Here is a 27,069-nt window from a genome sequence, read left to right as displayed (position 1 = left end):
GTGCATTACTGAAAAAGGGTGTGCGTGCAAGGAGGCCTACAAACCTGACTCAATTACACCAGCTCTGTCAGGAGGAATGGGCCAAAATTCACCCAACTTATTCTGGTAAGCTTGTGGAAGGCTACTCAAAACATTTGACCCAAGTTAAACAATTTAAAGCCAATGCTACCAAATACTAATTGAGTGTATGTAAACTTCTGACCCACTGGGAATGTGATGAAAGAAATAAAAGCTGAAATATATCATTCTCTACTATTATTCTGACATTTCACATTCTTAAAATAAAGTGGTGATCTTAATTGACCCAAGACAGAATTCTTACTAGGATAAATGTCAGGAATAGTGAAAAACTGAGTTTAAATGTATTTGGCTAAAGTGTAAATAAACTACAGACTTCAACTGTATAAGCTGGAAGTTGAAGCCTTAGTGTTATTGTCCATTAGTTTACTCTAGGGTAAAGTCTTCCCAGCCTGGTGCAGGTCTACAATTTTGTTTCTGGTGTCCTTTGACAGCTCTTTGGTCTTGGCCATAGTAGAGTTTGGAGTGTGACTGTTTGAGGTTGTGGACAGGTGTCTTTTATACTGATAACAAGTTCAAACAGGTGCCATTAATAGGGGTAAGTGGAGTGGAGGACAGAGGAGCCTCTTAAAGAAGACGTTACAGGTCTGTGAGAGCCAGAAATCTTGCTTGTTTGTAGGTGACCAAATACTTATTTTCCACCATAATTTGCAAATTCATTAAAAATCCTACAATGTGATTTTCTGTTGGTTTTTTTCTCATTTTGTCTGTCATAGTTGAAGTGTACCTATGATGAAAATTACAGGCCTCATCTTTTTAAGTGGGAGAACTTGCACAATTGGTGGCTGACTAAATACTTTTTTGCCCCACTGTAAGTGGTGGACATCAACTCCAAAATAATTGATTCCTCTACTCCTTGCACGTTGACTACCAATGTCAACTCCCATCTCTGAGTGTCAAGATTCCTAAGATTAAGTGTTTTTGAAGAGACTAATTAGTTGTGGTACTTCTGAGTACAAAAACACTTGCATCTTTCATAGCGAACTAGCAAGGGACGGAGAGAAAGGGGAGGGGCACAGAATAGGCAGGTCGGCCACCAGGCAGACAGTCAGAACTGTGCACTAGGCCGATCTGCAATGAAAGCTGCATCTCGCAATAGAATGCTGTATCTCACAATTTCTTGGCTTACAATGTCTCGGAACTTCAGTAAAGCAGGTTAGCATCAATGAATAGGCTACAATATTTTGATGAGTGAGATGGAAGACTTCGCTCTCACACACAGTATCTGGGCATGTGCATGGGTTTTCATCACGCTGTTCAGTGCGGTAGCGAGGGCACCAAAACAGCGGAGAAGTTGAGCCTCGCGCTTCACTGCTCTTACTTGTAACGGAAATTGTCCTACTAGGTCTATGCCGTTTGTTTTCTGCATCTACATCATATGGCTGGGTCTACCTTTCAATTACCCAACTTTCCCCAGGCCTTTATAGCCTTTCGTCTAGTTAGGCTATAACACAGAAAATAATGTTTTGTGAACTACACTGTGATTGTAGTTTTTGAAATATTGTGTAAAAAAATATATAATCGCGTCATTTTTGAAATATTGAGTAATTTAAGTGTTTTGGTTACGTATTTTTCTTAACGTTAAAGATCCCAGACTAATATAAAGAGGGTGCGATTCCAAGCATCCCAGTCATTGAAACCCTTGATGAAACCGCGTCAAAGTCAGAAGACTTACCTGCAGATTGGCGAGCAGAGTGTCACAGTCAGGCAGGCAGATGCCAATGGGAAGCCCCACTTTGGCAGGGCAGCGGAACTTCTCGTTGATTTTGAAGGGAACGTCATCAAGGTAGCTAATGGGTCCTGGAAAAACAGTTTGAGAAGGCGGCCTGAATGAAAATTACACCAAAATGAGCAGACGGATGGAGAAAATGAAGAGGCAGAAAGAGACACACACTCACCATTGTTGTGGGTATCAGACTTCCTCGCAGCCATTTAGAGTCTAAAACACACACAGGGCTCATGAGTGGACGCAGTGAAACAAAAACAAGATATCAAACACCACATCTGCCATTACAACTGTATCCCTGCCTGTCCATACCTGACCAGAGTTGCATCATGCTAAGGTTACAGGTTTTGGATACATAAAAAATAAGCACATCATCACATTTGAACATTGCTAAATGACATAAATGCAGACATTTATCTAGAGCAATGCATTCAACTAAAGTTAGGCAACATCAGGTAACACCACATATCACAGTCATCTTTTTATTTTCTTTATTAAAACTGTAGATGTTTCAACCGTCATGTTGCCTACATCAGAATGACTATAAGGTGGCGTGCTTCTGGTGAGCCCACCCTCTCCCAAAAAGCTCAAAGACAGCTAAGCAAGCCCCCCTCTGTGCAGACAGTGGCATGTCCCCGGGTGCACAGGGCCAATTAAGGCTGGGCAATATAGCTAAAATAACACATACTGTCAAATATGTGAAAAATTGTGTGATGACATATTTAAATGGTATTTTGTGTTGTTTAAAGCTGCAATATGTAACTTTTTGGGAAACCCAACCAAATTCACATAGAAATGTGAGTTATAGATGGGATTCTGAATGAAAGCAAGTCTAAGAAGCTTAATCAAGCTAGACGTCTTCATTACTTTGTCATTCTCTCTTGCACCAAAAGTTTAAGTGGTGATAGTGGACAGAATGTGGTCGGATCATCACATAATCGGCATATATATTACACTTACAGAATTTCCACGTGGACGAGGATATTGGAAATTTAAATCAAAGTCTACTGGATGATAACTTAGTTATATATTATTCTGTCCTAGTTATAAACAACGTTTTCCCGACATAACATAGGTACAGCAGATCCCCTTATTGTATGGGACACTTTTAAAATGTACCTTTAGAGGCCATGCAATTCAGTACTCATCTAGAAAACAAAAGCAATTTAGATCAAAAGAGTCCATATTAACAAAGGAAATTGAAGGACTAACAGTACAGTTAGAAATAAAACCTGCACCATAGAGGCACAGAATAAGTTAGAGGAAAAACTAAAAGACACGGAGGAACTTATTCAAGAAAGATAGTGTAATATATTAATCAAATAAAGTGAACTGGATGGAATATGGGGGAAAATGCACCAAATTCTTTCTCAATCTTAAACCTATAAATGCTACCAATTTTTTTTTATTGAAACTTGTCACAAATGGAGTCACGCATGAGTCACCAAATTATATTTTGAAAGAGGAAGTACTTTAAGAATATGTTTTCGTTTCAGTCTCCATCTCCACTAACCGAAGCGAATTGAATGGATTTTTTCCCTATTAATAATTTAAAATGAACATCTGTACAGAAAGACTCATGTGAAGGTCAAATTACAGAGGAGGAACTTCTTGATGCAATTAAAGCCTTTAAGGCTGGGAAAACTCCAGGGCTGGATGGCATACCAGTGGAAGTATACCAAACTTTTTTTGATATACTCAGGAGGACCATTATTATCATGTTTTAACCATTTAAAAATATATGGTAAATGGATGGTGTTAAGAGATAGATGGGAGGGGTTGAATGGAGCTGAAGGGTGGGACTAATAAAACAAGATAACCAATGTAAAACATACGGGGTCTGTAAAATGTATATAGGTTCAGAAATGTTTAAATAGTACAGTTACAAAAAGAAATCAAACTGGATGGAGGCAGAAATAGAGGAAGGACTAAAAACAAACAATATCACTATTGTAAAATAGATTATGTCTGTAAAATGTGTATAATATGAAGGTAGAAGCCTAAGTGTTATTGTTTATTAGTTGACTCCAATTGGGGGAGGGGTGGTAGGGTTTGTGCGGAATAATAACAGTATATTTTTTTTAAATTTAAAAGTGTGTACAGTTGAAGTCGGAAGTTTACTTACACATATGCTGGAGTCATTAAAACTCATTTTCAACCACTTCACAACTTTCTTGTCAACAAATTACAGTTTTGGCAAGTCGGTTAGAACATTTCTTTGTGCATGACAAGTAATTTGTCCAACAATAGTTTACAGACAGATTATTTCACTGTATCACAATTCCAGTGGGTCAGAGGTTTACATACACTAAATTGACTGTGCCTTTAAACAGCTTGGAAAATTCCAGAAAATTATGTAATGGCTTTAGAACCTTCAGATAAGCTAATTGACATAATTTGAGTCAATTGGAGGTGTTCCTGTGGATGTATTTCAAGGCCTAACTTCAAACTCGATGCCTCTTTGCTTGACATCATGGGAAAATCTAAAGAAATCAGCCAAGACCTCAGGAAAAAAATTGTAGACCTCCACAAGTCTGGTTCATCCTTGGGATACATTTCCAAACGCCTGAAGGTACCACGCTCAACTGTACAAACAATAGTATGCAAGTATTAACACCATGACCACGCAGATGTCATAGAGCTCAGGAAGGAGACGCATTCTGTCTCCTAGAGATGAACATACTTCGGTGCGAAAACTGCAAATCAATCCCAGAACAACAGCAAAGGACCTTGTGATGATGCTGGAGGAAACAGGTACAAAAGTATCTTTTGCCACAGTAAAACGAGTCCTGTTGACATAATCTGACACCATCCCAACCAGAAAGCACGGGTGTGTCAGCATCATGTTGTGGGGGTGCTTTGCTACAGGAGGGACTGGTACACTTCACAAAATAGATGTCATCATGAGGTAGGAATATTATGTGGATATATTGAAGCAACATCTCAAGACATCTGTCAGGAAGTTAAAGCTTGGTCGCAAATGGGTCTTCCAAATGGACAATGACCAAGCATGCTTCCAAAGTTGTGGCAAAATGGCTTAAGGACAAAGTCAAGATATTAGAGTGGCCATCACAAAGCCCTGACCTCAATCCTATAGAATATTTGTGTGCAGAACTGAAAAAGTGTGTGCGAGCAAGGGGGCCTACAAACTTGACTGTGATGAAAGAAAAATGTGATGGGAATGGGATGTAAGAAAAGCAGAAATATATAATTCTCTACTATTATTCTGACATGTCACATTCTTAAAATAAAGTGGTGATCCTAACTGACCTAAAACAGGTCATTTTTACTAGGATTAAATGTATTTGGCTAAGGTGTATGTACAAATTCCGTCTTCAAATGTATGTATACACACACACACACACCACCGTTCAAAAGATTGGGGTCACTTAGAAATGTCAATGATTTTGAAAGAAAAGCACATTTCTTGTCCATCAAAATAACATCAAGTTGATCAGAAATACAGTGTAGACTACAGGTCGACCGATTAATCGGAATGGCCGATTAATTAGGGCCGATTTCAAGTTTTCATAACAATCGGAAATCTGTATTTTTGGGCGCCGATTTGCCATTTTTCTTCTATTTTTTTTACACCTTTATTTAACTAGGCAAGTCAGTTAAGAACACATTCTTATTTTCAATGACGGCCTAGGAACCGGTGGGTTAACTACCTCGTTCAGGGGCAGAAAGACAGATTTTCACCTTGTCAGCTCGGGGGATCCAATCTTGCAACCTTACAATTAACAAGTCCAACGCAATAACAACCTGCCTCCCTCTCGTTGCACTCCACAAGGAGACTGCCTGTTACGCAAATGCAATAAGCCAAGGTAAGTTGCTAGCTAGCATTAAACTTATCTTATAAAAAACAATCAATCATAGATCACTAGTTAACTACAGATGGTTGATGATATTACTAGATATTATCTAGCGTGTCCTGTGTTGCATATAATCTGACTGAGCATACAAGTATCTAAGTATCTGACTGAGCGGTGGTAGGCAGAAGCAGGCGCGTAAACATTAATTCAAACAGCACTTTCGTGCGTTTTGCCAGCAGCTCTTCGTTGTGCGTCAAGCATTGCACTGTTTATGACTTCAAGCCTATCAACTCCCGAGATGAGGCTGGTGTGACCGAAGTGAAATGGCTGGCTAGTTAGCACGCACTAATAACGTTTCAAACTTCACTCTCTCTGAGCCTTGGGGTGGTTGTTTCCCTTGCTCTGCATGGGTAAGGCTTCGATGTAGTGGCTGTTGTCATTGTGTTGCTGGTTTGGAGCCCAGGGAGGAGTGAGGGAAGGGACGGAAGCTATACTGTTACACTGGCAACACTAAAGTGCCTATAAGAACATCCAATAGTCAAAGGTCAAATGGTATAGAAGGGAAATAGTCCTATAATAACTACAACCTAAAACTTCTTACCTGGGAATATTGAAGACTCATGTTAAAAGGAATCACCAGCTTTCATATTTTCTCATGTTCTGAGCAAGGAACTGAAACGTTAGATGCCTCACAAGTCCTCAACTGGCAGCTTCATTAAATAGTAGCCGCAAAACTCCAGTCTCAATGTCAACAGCGAAGAGGCGACGACACACCGATACCATATTGGTTAATATCAAACCATCTGTAAATACCAATAAAGTTGTTATATTACAAGGCAAGTTGGTTTAGCCACATAAAAAGACAGGAACCGTCCCGCTAACCATGATTGGCTGATGTGCTGGACGTATTGGTCTGCCGTGTAACATCTTCTGTCTATAAAATGAGCTGCTTGTTGTCAGTAGATAATTCTTTCTAAAGATATAACTTAACCTGTTACTCCTACCCCCTACTTTTTCGAACATTCTGTTAAAAATCGCGCAACATTTCAGCGCCCTGCTTCTCATACCAGGAATATAGTATATGCATGATTAGTATGTGTGGATAGAAAACACTCAGACGTTTATAAAACTGGTTAAATCACGGCTGTGACTATAACAGAACGTGCATTTCATCGAAAAGCGCAGGAAAATCTGATCACTGAAAATTGGAAAATATATCAATGCGCCACTTGCATGTATTGTCTATGGGAAAGCAAATGACCTGGAGCCGAGATTGCAATTCCTACAGCTTCCACACGATGTCAACAGTCTTGTCATTTGCCTAGGCTTTGTTTCTTGGTCAAACGAAGAAGAGACAGCCCATTTCTTCAGGTCTCCGACCGGATATTTTGGTTGAGATTTACCCGGACATTATTTCCAGACAGACAGCTATAGAATACACATCGCCTCGTGATCAATTTGGTCGCTTATTAACGTTTACTAATACCTAAAGTTGCATTACAAAAGTATTTCGAAGTGTTTTGTGAAAGTTTATCGTCAACTTTTTTAATTAAAAAAAATGACGTTACGTTATAAGACGCTATTTTTTTTTGTTGATCACACAGTCTTCATAGATCGATATCTAGGCTATTTAAGGACCGATTTAATTGAAAAAAAGACCCAATAGAGATTATGGGACATCTAGGAGTGCCAACAAAGAAGATGGTCAAAGGTAATGAATGTTTTATATTTTATTTGTGCGGTTTGTGTAGCGCCGACTATGCTAATTATTTTGTTTACGTCCCCTGCGGGTCTTTTGGGGTGTTAAATGCTATCAGATAATAGGTTCTCATGCTTTCGCCGAAAAGCATTTTAAAAATCTGACTTGTTGCCTGGATTCACAACGAATGTAGCTTTAATTCAATACCCTGCATGTGTATTTTAATGAACGTTTCAGTTTTAACGAGTGCTATTAGCATTTAGCGTAGCGCATTTGCATTTCCAGATGTCTAGACGGGACGCCTGCGTGCCAGGTAGGAGCAAGAGGTTAAGCCATGGTGAACGGCAAAAGTATTGCTATGGCTCTCAATAACATTCCTGCCCTGAATTTATCAGGCGCTATCGAACAAAGGTCAGTGGGAAAAGGTTGTGATGGACTACTTTCTGGAGGACAAGCTTCCCATGCTGGCTCTCTCAGACTCTGAAAATGAATCAGACCATGTGAACCAGGGTGACTTGACACAACGGGCCAAGCAAGCTGTACAAACAAAACCGGAAATGACATGTCTTATTCAATAAAAGGGGTTGCAGTCTGCCATGAAGTGTTCATCCATGTATACGGGTAAGAGTCTAGCTACAGTTTCAGACATTATGCGTTTCTAATTTTGTCAGGTTGTTTTCATTGCAAGTTAAAGCTTACTGTTAGCTAGCTAGCTGACGTTAGGCGTCTGGCTCGCTTAGCTAACATTACGTGCATGATCTGTGGAGTAGTATCTCGAAGCCATTCGCATTGCTAGTTATAGCCTAATGTTAGCTAGCTAACATTAGACCCATTTGGTTAACTTTAGCTAGCTATGACAAAATGGTTTGTATTGCTAGTAAACTATAAATTGGGATGATGGTTCATTGTTTAGCTAGCGAGCTACACGTCTAAATAAAAAGACTCCACTTGATGATAACATGACCCCTCAAATTAGCCAGGTGTGTCTGACGGTGATTACGGCCATCTATTGTATCTGGAATCTGTCTTTCAGCATCAATAGAACACATCTGACTATCCACCAGTCATACAAGGATAATGGTCTAATGCCTCCCATCAAAAAAAGAGAGCTGGCCCAACCAAGCACTTGTTCAGTGAGCAGTCTATCTAGCTGAAGATGGTTGCTGACTGCAAGACCACCTGTCAAGACCTACAGTTGTCTCTGGGTGGGCCCTACTGAACCAGCAAGGAAAGAAATCAGGATGCATTTACAGCTTTGATTTTGCTAAACAAGTAAGCAATATGTCCTCCTTTATACTGATTAATGCACACAAAATATAAACTCAGCAACAAAAGAAACGTTCTCTCACTATCAAATGCATTTATTTTCAGCAAACTTAACGTGTAAATATTTGTATGAACATAAGATTCAACTGAGATGATCTGAAAAGGTTCCACAGACATGTGACTAACAAATGGAATAATGTGACCCTGAACAAAAGGAGGGGGGGTTAAAGAGCAAATGTAACAATCAGTATCTGATGTGGCCACCAGCTGCATTAAGTACTGCAGTGCATCTCCTCATGGACTGCACCAGATTTGCCAATTCTTGCTGCGAGATGTTACCCCACTCTTCCTGCAAGTTCCCGGACATTTCTAAGGGGAATGGCCCTAGCCCTCACCCTCCGATCCAACAGGTCCCAGACGTGCTCAATGGGATTGAGCTCCGGGATCTTCGCTGGCCATGGCAACACTGACATTCCTGTCTTGCAGGAAATCACACACAGAACGAGCAGTATGGCTGGTAGCATTGTCATGCTGGAGGGGCATGTCAGGATGAGCCTGCAGAAAGGGTACCACATGAGGGAGGAGGATGTCTTCCCTGTAACACACACCGTTGAGATTGCCTGCAATGACAAGCTCAGTCCGATGATTCTGTGACACACTGCCCCAAACCATGACGGACCCTCCCCTTCCAAATCGATCCCGCTCCAGAGTACAGGCCTCGGTGTAACACTTCTTCCTTCGACGATAAACGTGAATTCGACCATCACCGCCGGTGAGACAAAACTGCGACTCATCGGTGAAGAGCACTTCTTGCCAGTCCTGTCTGGTCCAGCGACGGTGGGTTTGTGACAATAGGTGACGTTGTTGCCGGTGAGGTCTGGTGAGGACCTTCTTTACAACAGGCCTACAAGCCCTCAGTCCAGCCTCTCTCAGCCTATTGCGGACAGTCTGAGCACTGATTGAGGTATTGTGCGTTCCTGGTGTAACTCGGGCAGTTGTTGCTGCCATCCTGTACCTGTCCCGCAGGTGTGATGTTCGGATGTACCGATCCTGTGCAGGTGTTGTTACACGTGGTCTGCCACTGCGAGGATGATCGTGACCATGCACAAGCGCCAGCAGTCTGGACCTTCACTTCCTGCTCACAGGCCACACCAAGTATGCATCCCCCCCGACTGGTGCATCAGCCTCATCTAGCAGCACTTCAGAAATTTCCAGGTTAACACTGAGATTGCTGGGGTTGTGAAGGACAGCACTGTGGCAGGGGTCAAAATCCCACAGCTGATTGGACTGGAGGATTGTATGGTGCTGGTGGAAAGCTATGGCTGGCAACAACACCTCACTTCGTACTTCAGGACGCTGCCACAGATCAAGCAGTACCAGCACTTCAGGTGAATATCATTTTCATTGCGTGAGGTTATTCTTCTTATCTAAACTTGGGAGGTGAATTGATGTTTGTAAAGTTATGATTTTACAGCTTCAATGCACTGGATGGAGCATGGTGTTGTCTCCAAGGAGCGTTTGGACTCAGTCGGGACCAGGTTTCAGCTGCTGCGCAACGCTGACATCCTTCCTCCCATAGATGGTCTGCATGTACAAGCACCACCTGGACTGGACACAGCTAGACAAACGTATATTTTTGAGAAGATCATGGAATTTTGCGATGAAGAGGCGATGGACATCTCAGGCCCTGCACCAAAGTCAAGGGCAGGACAGAAACAGGATCTCCGAATATAGATCCCTTGTTCAGACAGACCAGTTCATCACTGGGGGCGAGTTCCCAGTCATCACTTTATGCAGTGCCTCTATTCCGATGGCTCTCTCCTAACACACACATGGTATGCTACAATTTCTCTTTTGTCCTGCTGCTCAGCCACTTCTCCCTTGATATAACTACCTCATCTACCATATCACTGATTTCATTATTTATATTGTTCTTGTACACGGTATATTATGTTCTTTCTCTACTGGCATTGACACTATTTTTGATTTTGCTACTATGCAAGGAACCAGTTCGCTGTACCGTTTACACCTTCTGTAGAGACCCATACACTTAGCAAGATGCGTCTGGGGGTTATAGCATATCTTTCACAAGACCCATCAATTTAGACAAGTGCGTCATCTAATATTTATAAAACATTTTTATCTGGACATTTTGTTTACCTGAAATTGTTCCCTATTGCAGGCTACTACTTTTACCACTTAGTCTTAAATCTTTACTACACTACTCACTGTTTAGTACATGACCTCACAATCCTTAAAGAGATGGGTGGGGCTGGCTTAAGAGGCTGTGAAGAATGCTGAATGGGTGTAGACAAAGAGCTCTACAGTAGGTGTACCAAAACATTCAAGAGCCAAAGTGGGGGTTACAAGTTTATCAACTTTTGAAGCAGAATAACTTTCCCATTGTTCCTCAAATGCTGTGTATGATATACCATTTTGTAGCTCTGTGTGTTTTCTACATTGGTTAAAAGCAGAGACAATTTCAAATTTTGCTACATAAGACCGAACCAAGGCGGTCGGTCACATATAGTAGGCAGCACTATGAATACATTGTTGTTTGACATGACAAATGAATAAGCCAGATTGTCATACCCTTCCACAATAATACCTAAAAAGGTGTTGGTCAGCATTTCCCAGGGGACCCTATACAATGTTAAATACCCCTTCATCGTGTTGCTAGCTAACATAGTCATGCTTTGTCTATTCCGCTTTGATTTAGAATATCCTGTACTGCACCAACAACATGCTGATCGAGGCCTACACCAGCACTCATAATCAGGCTGATATCAGATAAATCCTATCTGACCTATTACATTTTAGCTAACTAGCTAGCTAGCCATCCAACTAACTAACAAAAATCATTAGAGGCTAACATGGATTGATTCTAAACAACGTTTGCCATTCTAAACAACGTTTGCCATGTTGGAGTTAATTTGGAAAAAAGTTTGCCGTTGTAATGACTGAATTTTCGGGGTTTTTTCTTAGCCAAACGTGTTGAACAAAACGGAGCGATTTCTCCTACACAAATAATATTTTTGGAAAAACTGAACATTTGCTATCTAACTGAGAGTCTCCTCATTGAAAACATCCAAAGTTCTTCAAAGGTAAATTATTTTATTTGAATGCTTTTCTTGTTTTTGGTGAAAATGTTGCCTGCTGAATGCTAGGCTTAATGCTGTGCTAGCTATCAATACTCTTACACAAATGCTTGTGTAGCTATGGTTGAAAAGCATATTTTGAAATTCTGAGATGACAGTGTTGTTAACAAAAGGCTAAGCTTGTGAGTGAATATATTTCTTTCATTTCATTTGCGATTTTCATGAATAGTTAACGTTGCGTTATGGTAATGAGCTTGAGGCTATGATTACGCTCCCGGATTGCTCGACGCAAAAAGTTAAACGTTGCAGCGTACTGCAGCGCAGCTTGCATGATGCCGCAGAATTCTATGGCAGGTTATTTAAGTGTGAACCACTGGTAACATTAATGCTAGTTAGACGACCGGAGGGCATCTATGAGAAGCATTTTATAGCCTTCAATAGTGGCTGTACTAGAGAATTTAAAACCTTTTTTTGCAAGAACATAGTATACGGGACTGATGTTGCTGAATTCATTTGATTAATATTATGGTGTTTTGATTCCAAGAAAAATGAAAAGCCCTCAGTATACGTTAGGATGGAACGGAAAATATAGAGCTGTACAACGTGACAGTCGGGAGTAGACTACAGTACTTGGCTATTTAGCTAAAGAATCCCTGTGTCGTGCGGGATGCGGGAGACCGGGGTTCAATTCCCCAACGGTGAAGGAGTAGGCTGTCCTTATAAATAAGAATTTATTCTTAGCTAACCTGCCTAGTTAAATCAAGTTTACACTAAGAGCATAACATTTCTACACCCTAATTGAAGTCTAACCAATACCCAAACGGAGAACAGTGAAAATAAAATTCTCATTGATTTATCAACACCAGTCACCATGATTGTCTCAAAGCAGCACGAAACTGTGCTAACATAGTTGTAGGCTATTGCTTCAAATACACTGCTCAAAAAAATAAAGGGAACACTAAAATAACACATCCTAGATCTGAATGAATTAAATATTCTTATTAAATACTTTTTTCTTTACATAGTTCAATGTGCTGACAACAAAATCACAAATGTATCAACCCATGGAGGTCTGGATTTGGAGTCACACTCAAAATTAAAGTGGAAAACCACACTACAGGCTGATCCAACTTTGATGTAATGTCCTTAAAACAAGTCAAAAGGAGGCTCAGTAGTGTGTGTGGCCTCCACGTGCCTGTATGACCTCGCTACAACACCTGGGCATGCTCCTGATGAGGTGGCGGATGGTCTCCTGAGGGATCTCCTCCCAGACCTGGACTAAAGCATCTGCAACTCCTGGACAGTCTGTGGTGCACCGCGGCGTTGGTGGATGGAGCGAGACATGATGTCCCAGATGTGCTAAATTGGATTCAGGTCTGGGGAACGGGCGGGCCAGTCCATAGCATCAATGCCTTCCTCTTGCAGGAACTGCTGACACACTCCAGCCACATGAGGTCTAGCATTGTCTTGCATTAGGAGGAACCCAGGGCCAACCGCACCAGCATATGGTCTCACACCAGCATAGGATCTCATCTCGGTATCGAATGGCAGTCAGGCCATTGGCGAGCACATGGAGGGCTGTGCGGCCCCCCAAAGAAATGCCACCCCACACCATGACTGACCCACCGCCAAACCGGTCATGCTGGAGGATGTTGCAGGCAGCAGAACTTTCTCCAGACTCTGTCACATGCTCAGTGTGAACCTGCTTTCATCTGTGAAGAGCACAGGGCGCCAGTGGTGAATTTGCCAATCTTGGTGTTCTCTGGCAAATGCCAAACGTCCTGCACGGTGTTGGGCTGTAAGCACAACCCCCACCTGTGGACGTCGGGCCCTCATACTACCACCCTCATGGAGTCTGTTTCTGACCGTTTCAGCAGACATATGCACATTTGTGGCCTGCTGGAGGTCATTTTGCAGGGCTCTGGCAGTGCTCCTCCTGCTCCTCGCACAAAGGCGGAAGTAGTGGTCCTGCTGCTGGGTTGATGCCCTCCTCCACGTCTCCTGATGTACTGGCCTGTCTCCTGGTAGCGCCTCCATGCTCTGGACACTACGCTGACAGACACAGCAAACCTTCTTGCCACAGCTCGCATTGATGTGCCATCCTGGATGAGCTGCACTACCTGAGCCACTTGTGTGGGTTGTAGACTCAGTCTCATGCTACCACTAGAGTGAAAGCACCACCAGCATTCAAAAATGACCAAAACATCAGCCAGGAAGCATAGGAACTGAGAAGTGGTCTGTGGTCAACACCTGCAGAACCACTCCTTTATTGGGGGTGTCTTGCTAATTGCCTATAATTTCCACCTGTTGTCTATTCCATTTGCACAACAACACGTGACATTTATTGTTAATCAGTGTTGCTTCCTAAGTGGACAGTTTGATTTAACAGAAGTGTGATTGACTTGGAGTTACATTGTGTTGTTTAATCTTACCTCCACCTGACACGCAGGCGTAACATCTAAACATCTGGAAATGCAAATGTGCTACACTAAATGCTAATAGCACTCGTTAAAACTCAAATGTTCATTAAAACACATATGCAGGGTACTGAATTAAAGCTACACTCATTGTGAATCCAGCCAACAAGTCAGATTTTTAAAATGCTATTCGGCAAAAGCATGAGAAGCTATTATCTGATAGCATGCAACACCCCTAAAGACCCGCAGGGGACGCAAACAAAATAATTAGCATAGTCGGCGCTACACAAAATGCAGAAATAAAATATATAAAACATTCATTACCTTTGACGATCTTCTTTGTTGGCACTCCTAGATGTCCCATAAACATCACTATTGGGTATTTTTTTTCGATTAAATCGGTCCATATATAGCCTAGATATCGATCTATGAAGACTGTGATCAAGGAAAAAAACAGCGTTTTATAACGCAACGTCATTTTTAAATTAAAAAAGTCGACGATAAACTTTCACAAAACACTTCGAAATACTTTTGTAATGCAACTTTAGGTATTAGTAAACGTTAATAATCTATCAAATTGATCACGGGCGATGTATATTCTATAGCTCTACGTCTCGAAATAATGTCCGGGTAAATCTCAACCAAAATATCCTGTTGGAAACCGGAAGAAATGGTCTGTCTCTTGTTCGTTTGACCAAGAAACAAATCCTAGGCAAATGACAAGACTGTTGACATCGTGTGGAAGCTGTAGGTATTGCAACCTCGGCTCCAGGTAATGTGGTTTCTATTCAACAATACATTCAAGTGGCGCATTGATATATTTTCCAGTTTTCAGTGATCAGATTTTCCTGCGCTTTTCGATTTCTATTATAGTCACAGCCGTGATTTAACCAGTTTTAGAAACATCTGAGTGTTTTCTATCCACACATACTAATCATATGCATATACTATATTCCTGGCATGAGTAGCAGGGCGCTGAAATGTTGCGCGATTTTTAACAGAATGTTCGAAAAAGTAGGGGGTAGGATCAACAGGTTAAGTGTTCCCTTTATTTTTTTGAGCAGTGTAGTATTGCTTCCAACTTCAATATGCTCTTTAAATAAATAAAACCTACACCACATTACTCAACACTGTTGCCTACGGTAGGCCTAGAGTATATCAAAAAATACGACGTGACTCGCCGCCATCAATTACATAGAATATTGGAGAATTCTAAATTAAAACCAAAAGCCACTTCATGGGTCTCCCGGTTTTGGCCGGCACGGGTATAGAACCTGCACCTGTTTGTACTGTGGGAGCCCCCATCCACAAAGTATAAAAAATACAGAGTGTTTTTGTTAAAGGTATATTGTCCTTCTAATAGGCCATAATGGGCTATTATAATACTGTACATGGTGTCCAGGTCAGGATACCCAAAACATTAAAGAATGTTGGTACTTATTTTTGAATGAGCGAGTCACAGCTTTATGTAGGTGCCGGCTATATGACTGTGCCATCAACTTGATTATATATGATGTTATTTTGTTTTAAAAAATACGGAAGTGAACGATTGTAATCTGAATAAAAGGCCAAAGGCCAATACATTTATTTCTGTTTTAAGAGGGAGATAAAAGCTGGGCCAATTGTGCGCCAACCTATGGGACTCCCAATCACGGTCCGATGTGATACATAATACTTGTTGTATTATTTGTTTTGGTCTTTTCTGGTGGATTAAATTGAAATTGCAACCAATCACAGCCGGTTGTGATAGAAATACATTTGACGATAAGTTGGCTAAGCTAGAATTCTCCCCCTACCCTCCTTCTAGGCAAGTCTACCATCCAGCTACCTGCTAATAGACAAAATGGCGTTGTACAACATGAACATGTGTTTGAAAGAGTATTTTCCAGTAAGCAACAATTTGTTCACCATCATTAGACAACTTTGTTCTAATATTTCTGTATTAAGTGATATTTATTCCCATAGTAATTCATTATGGATCCATAACAAAATAAATCTGCATTTTGAAAGAGTCTTTATTATTATTTTATTAACGAAAGCATAAAGATGCCATTATTAGTTACATTGTTTTAGTTTGAACGTGCAGACTGGAACTAAGAAGAGCGGGAACGTTTCCCAAGTCAGCTGCATTATTTGTGCAATGTCCCTTAGTGTTGCTCTGTGCTTACATAGGTGGGGGGTCTACAGTCATCTCATGGGTCTCCCAGTCGAGGCCAGCGCAGGTATTGAACCAGCATTTGTAGCAACACAGCTTGCACTGCAATGCAGTGTCTTAGACCATTGCGTCACACACTGTACAACGTGACCGGTCGGGAGTGGCCTACAGTACTACAGCAAGAGCAAAATAATCCTAACAAAATAAAATAATAAAAACCTTAGTGTAATAGCCCTTTCAGTAAGTAATACTGAAGTCGTGCACAATTATCAGTTTCTATTTAGGTTTATGTCACCCATTCATTGTCAGTTAGTGACACAGTAGGACCCAAAAAGCATAATCAGTGCTCTAACTCACCCTTGCGCTGGTCTGGAGGAATGAAGTGGTGACGCAGCGTACCGTACTAAACGCAGGGTACAGTACTAAGCCTGCAGCATAATCGCAGAAGTTTTAGTGGAGCAACCACTGCATATACAGTTGAAGTTGAAGTTTACATACATAGGTTGGAGTCATTAAAACCCATTTTAGAACCACTCCGCAAATTTCTTGTTAACAAATTTCTTGTTATCTACTTTGTGCATGACAAGTCATTTTTCCAATGATTGTTTACAGACAGATCATTTCACTTATTATTCACTGTATTGCAATTCCAGTTGGTCAGAAGTTCACATACACTAAGTTGACTGTGCCTTTAAACAGCTTGGAAAATTCCAGAAAATTATGTCATGGCTCTAGAAGCTTCTGATAGGCTAATTGACATATTTTCAGTCAATTGAAGATGTGGATGTATTTCAAGACCTCCCTTCAAACTCAGTGCCTCTTTTGCTTGACATCATGGGAAAATCAAAAGAAATCAGCCAAGACCTCGGGGGGAAAAAATGTAGACCTCCATAAGTCTGAAAATTGATCCCAAGGATGAACCAAACACCTGAAGGTACCACGTTCATTTGTACAAACAATAGTACGCAAGTATAAACACCATGGGACCACGCAGCCGTCATTCCCGCTCAGGAAAGAGACACGTTCTGTCTACCAGAGATGATTGCAAATCAATCCCAGAACAACAGCAAAGGACCTTGTGAAGATGCTGGAGGAAACAGGTACAAAAGTATCTAAATCCACAGTAAAACAAGTCCTATATCGACATAACCTGAAAGGCCGCTCAGCAAGGAAGAAGCCACTGCTCCAAAACCGCCATAAAAAGCCAGACTATGGTTTGCAACTGCACATGGGGACAAGATCACACTTTTGGAGAAATGTCCTCTGGTCTGATGAAACAAAAATATAACTGTTTGTCCGTAATGACCATCATTATATTTGGAGGAAAAGGGGAGGCTTGCAAGCCGAAGAACACCATCCCAACCGTGAAGCACGGGGGTGGCAGCATCATGTTGTGGGGGTGCTTTGCTGCAAGAGGGATTGGTGCACTTCACAAACTAGATGGCATCATGAGGCAGGAACATTATGTGGATATATTGAAGCAACATCTCAAGACATCAGTCAGGAAGTTCAAGCTTGGTTGCAAATGGGTTTTCCAAATGGACAATGACCCCAAGCATACTTCCAAAGTTGAGGCAAAATGGCAACCAAGTCAAACTATTGGAGTGGCCTTCACAAAGCCCTGACCTCAATCCTGTAGAACATTTGTGGGCAGAAGTGAAAAAGCATGTGCGAGCAAGGACGCCTACAAACCTGACTCAGTTACACCAGCTCTGTCAGGAGGAATGAGCCAAAACTCACCCAACTAATTGTGGGAAGCTTGTGGAAGGCTACCCAAAATGTTTGACCCAAACAAGATGTTTTCTGAAGGAAATTGGAACTTTCACAAAGATGCAACTGAGCAGGAAACATCTCAATGAGAAATGCACATTTCAAGCCCAAATCCACATTTTTAAAAAGTAGGAGTAGTGAGCAATGAGGCTTTGTTTCATCTGACAAAACTCCCCTTATGACATTAGTGCTCCTTTGACATCCTGGGGAATAGCCTAGTATTTCAGTCCCCAAGAAAATTGGTTGAAATCAGTGAAGTAATGGGCTTTCCTTTTATATCTGCATGACCAGAGCATAACAAGGACAGTGCGCTACTGAAGAACCATATCTGCCATAGTAATTGCACATTCCTCTTTCTGTTCCTGAGGTTATTTTTCTGTGAAAATGTGTTTTGATTTGCATTTGAAGTCACAAACCGGTAAATTGGTTATTCTGCCACACGCCACGCCACAATCCTTGGCATTATAAATAGAGGCGTGTGTGTTAAATGTTCAGATTTGATTGGAGTTTGCGTTGGGTGCTGCTTCAGCTGTATCCTAAGTAGGCTATAGCATTACAGATATCAACGTGCAATTGATACTGAGATATAAAACAGAAGCAACTGCTCCAATGAATGCTTCTGCCACATACCGAGGTAAAATAAGGTTTTATATCAGACGTTCAATAGAAATTTGCCGTTAGCCTATTTAAACGTTGAAAATGTTAATTCCTCTGATTACTATGAAGGATCTTTCACAAGCAAATGCTTTTATTAGGGACCGGGCAGATTGCACTTTCATCCCAGTCAAAAAGAACAATCACAATGAGGGCCCTTGAGTGTCTCTGATGAGGTTAATTCCACCAATTCATTTTTTAATTAAAAAAAAATATATATATATATATGTACCTTTTAACTGCAAGATCTTTTTTGAATGATTGTTACATCAACCTCAAAATGTTATTGAAAAAGCCTGGCCCACTTTTACAACCAAGTTTTGACTTGATAGAAATAATCAAATCATAACAATATGGCTAAGACAGTAAATCATTGAACGTTAATGGATTGAATGGACCTGTTAAACGAAAACGAGACCATATGTACTTGAAAAGGCTAAAGACTGGATGTTGCGTTTATACAAGAAACACAACTAACAGGGGCAGAACAATAAAGTTAGAGGGAATGGGTTGACCAGGTATTTGCCTCTTCATATAAAACAAAGACACAGGGAGTAGCTGTGTTGATTAATACAAATGTACCCTTCTGTGTAACGAAAACCATTATTGAGCCACTGGGACGTTAAGTAGTGGTCCATGGAAGAATGTATTCTGAATCTTGGACCTTAATGTATATGCACCTATGGGCGTAGCCTAGTGGTTAGAGCGTTGGACTAGGAACCGGAAGGTTGCGAGTTCAAACCCCCGAGCTGACAAGGTACAAATCTGTCGTTCTGCCCCTGAACAGGCAGTTAACCCACTGTTCTCAGGCCGTCATTGAAAATAAGAATGTGTTCTTAACTGACTTGCCTGATTAAATAAAAGGTTAAAAAAATAAATTAAAAAAATAAAAAAATTATGATGATCATCATTTTTATTCTAGATATATTCCTCAAGGTAGTGGAATTTCAGGGAACACTTAGTTTGGGGCGACTTAGATTTTTGTCTGGATTTGATTCTGGATAGCTCTTCAACTAAAGCAACCTTATTGACCAAGTCAGCCAAATGTATTATCATTTATGAAAGACTTCCATTTGAAAAGGCACATGGCGACAGCTCCACCCCCAAGATAGGGATGACTCATTCAACTCCTGCCCGCATAACCCAGATGTATTATTTTCTCCTATCAACACAGGTAACCCATAGAGTTGTGGAAACTTAGTATTTATCAAGAACTATCTCAGATCAAACAGAACGTGTGAGAGGAGCATGGATTCCAGGCGGAGTTCAAGGGACCTATAGATGCCGCCTAAACCCAAGTCTTTTGAAGTAGGCAGAATTTTGTCAAATTATCAAACACCAAATAAAGTTTGTCCATCCTCTCCCTCTAGTTTTGTAATCTGGGATACATTAAAGGCCTTTCTTAGGAGTCAAATCATGTCCTATACCAAAAGGTCAAAAAGAAAATGCACTTCTGAATTAGAGAATGAAATCCTTTTACTACAGAAATAACACCAAAAATCTGACTCTGAAGAAACATACCGGTCATGGTGAATAAAGTATATAATACCTGAAGTACTTACAAAACTGAAAAGGCTATTTTTAGAACTAGGCAAATGTATTATGAATTGGGGGGGGGGGAACACAAAGTCTTGGCCTGGCATAGGTCTGGGTGATATGGCCAAAATATCATATTTTGGTATTTTTCCAAATTTGATGGTATTTTATGTTTTTGATAATTAAAAGTTCTAAAATTGCTTTAGGAGTGTGTGACCCTAGGGTGGCAATATATATTCAAAATGATTTCAATGGGTCTTTCTCCATTTGGATTGTTTTATACTGTTCAATTCAAGCCAGCTAACTAGCGATTAGCATTAGTGGCCAACACGATTTAGCTCAACTTCCTTAAATAGAAACTAGCTGTTTGCAGATGTAAGAAACAAACTAATATTCTAATTATAGAACGCATGTGGATTTATATTAAGATCAAAGTAGAAACATTGTTGTCATCATCATTGCTGCATGTACCATGCAGACTGAACGAAAGTGTCTCGTGGTCAAGCAACAACAAATGCGCTCCTTGAGTGACAGGGGGTGGGACTAGGTCTGTGTGGAAAGCGGCATGGAGAGAGAGAGAGCGGAGAGGGATGACCCAAGCAGCAGAGTAAACTATAAAAATGGATGTTGTACACAGCGTATCACATTTAAATCAAACATTAAAATAGCGTTATAGAAGGTAAAGTAAAAACCAAAGCGGTCCATGCATAAATACCGGTATATAGTAAAATATAGTAAAATATATAGTAAAAATACGCCCAGCCCTAGCCTGGCAGAAAAAAGCGGAGAATTTGAGAACCATCAACACAGAACGTTTCACAACCCGGAAGAGATGATTAGTTAATTTAAACAATACTAATCTAAATTATACACTTCTGATAGAACGGAACCAGCAATGATAGCCACATTTCTGCCTACTATTGAACTACCTCACACAGGAAGAGAAAGCAATTTCCTCTCTACAATCTGGCAAATCACCAGGAGACGATCCTTTTCCACTGTCATAACAATTATACTACAAAAAATAAAGATCATCCGACAATGCTCTTCCTTTTGGCCGATCTCACTCCTCAATGTGGACTATAAATCAATTTCTAAGGCGATGGCTAGTAGATTAGGACAATGTTTGCCAAACCTGATTAACACCGATCAAACGGGCTTCATACAGAAAAGATCCTCCACCAATAATTTGCGTGGGTTATTCAAAGTGATTCACATGGCCAGTGGAAGGAGCGATCATAGTATAGCAGTATTGCTAGATGCTGAAAGGGCATTTGATAGGCTGGAGTGGCCATACCTGTTCAATGTCCTTGCTGAATTGAACTTTGGTCCTTCGTTTGTCAACTAGGTGAACACTTTATACCATAAACCGCAAGCCAAGATCACCACTAATGGCATGATGTCAGCCATATTCCCACTCTTTACAGGTAGACAGGGCTGCTCACTTTCTCCACTCCTTTTCGTGCTAGCCACAGAACCCCTGGCGGAGGCCATAGTGGACCCTGGCATAAAGGGCTTTCAGGTGGGCCAGATAACGCACAAGATCTCATTGTTCGCAGACAACAGTATTTTGTTCCTCTCGGACCCGACCCCTCAAGACTTCAGACGCTTTTGGGTACATAAAGCTCTATATCGGGTTACAAAGTTAACATGGACAAAAGTGAAATGCTTCCACTGACTAGCTTTGACAACAGCATCTGCGAACGAACAAGTCCCTTCAGATGTTCGCCACAGGGGTTCAAATATCTAGGAATCATTGTTGATAATGACTTAATGTACAAGCTTAAATACTCTGTCTTGGTTCAGAAGGTGGTGGATGACTTGAATAGGTGGATAGATCTGTCTCTTACATTATTTGCGAGAATTAGCTGTACTAAGATTAACGTTCTGAGTAAGATTATGTACCTATTTCAATCTTTACCCATATCTCTACCTAATAGTTTCTTTATGTCCCTTAACAAGACCATAAGACAATGTGTGTGGAACAGTAAAACGCCAAGGGCGAGTCTGGACAAATTAACATGGGATTATGGTCTAGGAGGTCTCCGGCTACCAAATTTTAAGATGTATTACTGGGCAGCACATATCAGATTCATTTCATTCTCAACTGAAACAGCCCCTTTGTGGACTCAGATGGAAATGTATGCTCTTAATGATGTCAGGAGTAATACTATATTAACAAAAACGAGCAATCAATGTACCACCCAATTTAGTAAGATCTTGGTATGAAATTCATAAACACACCTGTGACAAAACAGACTGCTGGATTGAACAACTACTCCATGATATCCATGACTCATAGATTTATATCCAGAGTGTACTCATTGTTAATGCAACAACACCCAAAACCAGATGTATATAAGTCAAGACAGCGAGGGGAATCCAATTTGAATACTACAATTGATGAGGGGCTATGGGTCAGACCTATGCCAAGATAGTGTGTCAGCGACCATCAAATCTAGATAGACTTATACATTACAACTTCCTCCACCAACTCTGAAACCTCAGATATAAAGTGTGAAACAAATCAAAATATATGTTATATTCTTCAAAGAAGCCACCCTTTGCCTTGACAGCTTTGCACACTTCAACCAGCAACATGATTCCATGTGTTATTTCATAGTTTTGATGTATTCACTATTATTCTACAATGTAGAAAATAGTAAAAAATAAAAGGAATGAGTCAACTTGACAGGTACTGTATATATTAGTATATTATTAGTATGAGTATTAGTATAATTAACCACATCACTGAGAGGGCATGTATAGTGATTGCATTTTCACCCCAGTCAAAAAAAACTAACCAAGAAATCTGCCGGTCCCTAACAAAAACATTTTATTGTGAAAGATCCTTTGTAGTGATCAGAAAGTAATGGAAATTGTTGTCAACTTTTACATAGGCTAACGGCAAATGTCTGTTACAAAACCTACTTTACCTCTTGGTCTGCCACATACCTTCCTAATAGTTTGAGCTTCCATCCCCTTGACAACAAATTGTGGACTTAAAATGTACTTTTTGCAGCAGGAGGCTACTATGAACGAAAATAGGCCCCTAGAGATGACAGTAATGTGTTACACTCAGCAAAATAGCTGTAGCCTATAGCTTGAGGTTTAAGGGCCTGTGGCTATTGGCTACTGAGAAGTTTTTCAATATTGACAAGGCGATGGATTGGATGGGTTGAGTAAAAACCTGGCACGCACATAAACAGAAATCAACACACAAAGTTTAGTAAGTGAGAGGAGCAAGACTAATTGAATGACCCACACCACTGTTCAGCAAGCCCAGACCCATCGCCTTTATTTTACGGTTACATAAGGCGGCCCCCAGGTACAGTTTGTCATGAGAGGACTCATTGGCGTACCATGGAGTGAGATCTAGCTCGATCAGCCAGAATGTTCTATCTATAAACAGTCAATGCAATGTCCACCACAGCAACATAGCTTAGTGTAGTGTAGTTTACTCAAACCCTAAACAAAAACACCTGAAAATTTGAAGTACATAGCTAACTGTGTTAGCTCATCGGGGAAACATTTAACGAGTCATAACGTTACTTGCATGACTCGCCACCTGCATCAGAGGTTAGCAAGAGTATCTACAACTTTAAGGTGACAGTTAGGTAATCATTATAGACATCTGCAGTGTAAAGTTAGCAAGCTAGTAGAAAACGTAGATATGATGTAGGCTACAGTGCAGTAAGGGCTAACCCGCTAGCCACTTTGACAGCTAGCTTGCTAGCTCCGCCTGGCCTGGTTAGCTACTGGTAGCGTTATCTAGTTTTGAATGAGTGATTCATTGTAATGCGACCAAGGCAAGAGGTACCTGGCGGGTATGTCTGGAAAACAATTAAATTGACGAGTAGATTAACATAGAGGACGACATATAGTTAGTTAGCAAGTCGGGATGTTAACAGTTTCATGACCAGTTAACATTAGTTGGCAAACGAGTAACAACGTTAAATGGATGATATTAAATAACCAAGCTAACGCGCAGGCCTTAACGTTACTTAGCCAAAATAATGGCACATAGCTAACTAAGTACATAACTAGGTTACGAATACAATCAGATATACAGAACATCAAATGTCCACATCTTAGCTAAATAGTTAGCTACTTAACTAGCTGGCCTGCTGCTGACTCGTTCACTCCCCCTGCCACCGCCCCTGAAAGAAAACTGACATAACATCTTCCACGAGTCCTCTTACCAGTATCTGCTCCGTCTTGCGTCTCCAAAAACGTATTTACACCCCCGGCAAAAAAAAAACTGTTTTTAAACTTTCTCTAGACAGAAGTACGTTTTTATTGGAATCGAAATCTCTTTCCTGCCTCATCGTTGGACGCCATCTTGATTTGTCAGCCTTCCTATGGTTCCTGTTTGATGTCACATTTTCACATCATGACGACACAGCCGAAGATAAATATTACTGCGTTCAAACCTACTTGGAACTCGGAAATCCGAGTTTTCAAAACTACTGGGAACTCCGACTGGGAAAATTCGATGTGAACGGTCATCCAACTCGGGAACTTGGGCCTAATTCAAGGGCTTCGATTTTCCGACCTGAAGATCACTGACATCGTGATCTAACCTCGTATTTTCTGAGTTCCCAGTTGTTCTGAACGCGGCATATGGTGCTTTCGGGACAACTGGGAGCTCGGGGATAATCATTTTGGTCAAATCATGAAGTCGGTGATAATCCGGATGGAAAGTCGGAGCTCTTGAAAGATGCCAAAGTTTCCGACTTGAAATTCCTAGTTGAATGACTGTTCACAACGTTTTTTTCCCCAGTCGGAACTATTTTTTTCCGAGTTTCCAGTGGTCTTGAATGTTGTGTTGCTTCCATGCTGTGTTGTCATGTGTTGTTGCCATGCTATGTTGTTGTCTAAGATCTCTCTTTATGTACTGTTGTGTTGTTTCTCTTGCCATGATATGTGTTTTGTCCTATATTTTTATTTAATTAATTTGTATTTTTAATCCCAGCACCGGTCCCCACATGAGGCCTTTTGCCTTTTGGTAGGCCGTCATTGTAAATAAGAATTTGTTCTTAACTGACTTGCATGGTTAAATAAAGGTTAAATAAAATAACTAAAATAACAACAACCCACTGAACTCGGAAGTAGGAGATTTGCCCTGCAATATTGAAGATGAAATTATAAGTAATTTATTCTTTGAATGTATTTGTAATAAGATATTTTTTTAGATCAACTGATGCTCGGGTTTGGCTTGATGGTAAAAATGTTTGACTTTTGTTTGATGATAAGGATGTAGATCAAAACAAAGTATATACAATATATATACAAAAGTACCGCTTCAAATTACTGAATTCGGCTATTTGTATCAAATCAAGCACACAGCCATGCAATCTCCATAGACAAACATTGGCAGTCGAATGGCCTTACTGAAGAGCTCAGTGACTTTCAACGTGATACTGTCATAGGATGACACCTTTCCAACAACTCAGTTCGTCAAATTTCTGCCCCGCTAGAGCTGCCCTGGTCAAGTGTAAGTGTTGTTATTGTGAAGTGGAAACGTCTAGGAGCAACACAGGCTCAGCCGTGAAGTGGTAGGCCACACAAGCTCACAGAATGGGACCCCAGAGTGCTGACACTTGCAACACTCACTACCAAGTTCCAAACGGCCTCTGAAAGCAACGTCAGCACAATAACTGTTCGTCAGGAGTTTCATGAAATGGGTTTCAATGGCCGAGCAGCCGCACTCAAGCATAAGATCACCATGTGCAATGTCAAGCATCGGCTGGAGTGGTCTAAAGCTTGCCGCCATTGGACTCTGGAGCAGTGGAAACACGTTCTCTGGAGTGATGAATCACGCTCCACCATCTGGCAGTCCGACGGACAAATATGGAGAACGCTACGTGCCCCAATGTATAATGGCAACTGTAAAGTTTGGTGGAGGAAGGATAGGCCCCTTAGTTCCAGTGAAGGGAAATATTAACGCTACAACATACAACTACATTCTAGACAATTCTGTACTTCCAACTTTGTGGCAACAGGGGAAGGGGAAGGCCCTTTCCTGTTTCAGCATGACAATGCCACAGTGCACAAAGTAAGGTCCATACAGAAAGGGTCTGTCTAGATCGGCGTGGAAGAACTTGACTGGCCTGCACAGAGCCCTGACCTCAACCCCATCGAACACCTTTGGTATGAATTGGAACACTGACTGCAAGACAAGTCTAAACGCCCAACATCCGTGCCCGACCTCGCTAATGCGCTTGTGGCTGAATGGAAGCAAGTCCCAGCTGCAACATTCCAATATCTAGTTAAAAGCCTTCCCAGTAGAGTGGAGGCTGTTATAGCAGCAAAGGGGGGAACAACTCTATATTAATGCCCATGATTTAGAAAGGACATGTTCAACGAGCAGATGTCCATATACTTTTGGTCATGTAGTGTATAATGAATCTCTTCATTATGTAAGGTAAGTATTACATACATACATAAATGCAAGTAGGCAAAATATTTTTAATTGGTCTTGAATTGGATCTGAAAATGCTGCAAAGTCTGAAAAGCAGTAAAGCAAAGCAAACCCTGTATTTTTGTTTAAATGTGTATACCCCTGTGTATACATTTAGTCTCTGTTATTTGGTATACTGTTTTGTAAGATATGTTTCTATATTGTGTTATATAATATTTGTTGTTGATAAAAATGTAAAATTAAATGTAAAAAAGGATGGCATGCAATTTTATTCATAGTATTCTCTCTGATAAAAATGATAAAACATTCAATTGAATTGCACATAATAGTTCGGCATGTTTATTTTCTAAAATATAATAAAAAGTGGGAAATGCTACACTTTTGTATTACACAAACATGACAGAAATTGTACAAAGAATGTCATTCTCTCA

General features: G+C 40.7%; 1 protein-coding gene across 1 annotated transcript in view; it reads right to left on the bottom strand.

The window, feature by feature from the left end:
* LOC118389032 (ubiquitin-associated protein 1-like) overlaps window positions 1-24,600 on the bottom strand; it is a 35,638-nt gene extending 11,038 nt beyond the window's left edge. Inside the window, exons 1-3 of the mRNA XM_035778725.2 lie at window positions 24,417-24,600; window positions 1,977-2,017; window positions 1,754-1,878 (exon numbers count right to left, since the gene is read on the bottom strand). Of these exons, the coding sequence (XP_035634618.1) occupies window positions 1,754-1,878; window positions 1,977-2,010 (159 nt within the window). The 5' untranslated portion in view covers window positions 2,011-2,017; window positions 24,417-24,600. The remainder of the gene's footprint in view (window positions 1-1,753; window positions 1,879-1,976; window positions 2,018-24,416) is intronic.
* Between the last annotated feature and the right edge of the window lie 2,469 nt (window positions 24,601-27,069).

Source organism: Oncorhynchus keta, chromosome 10 (genome assembly GCF_023373465.1).
Source record: "Oncorhynchus keta strain PuntledgeMale-10-30-2019 chromosome 10, Oket_V2, whole genome shotgun sequence".
In the NCBI taxonomy this organism is placed as follows: Eukaryota; Metazoa; Chordata; class Actinopteri; order Salmoniformes; family Salmonidae; genus Oncorhynchus; species Oncorhynchus keta.
This window is presented reverse-complemented; position numbering and strand designations above follow the sequence as displayed.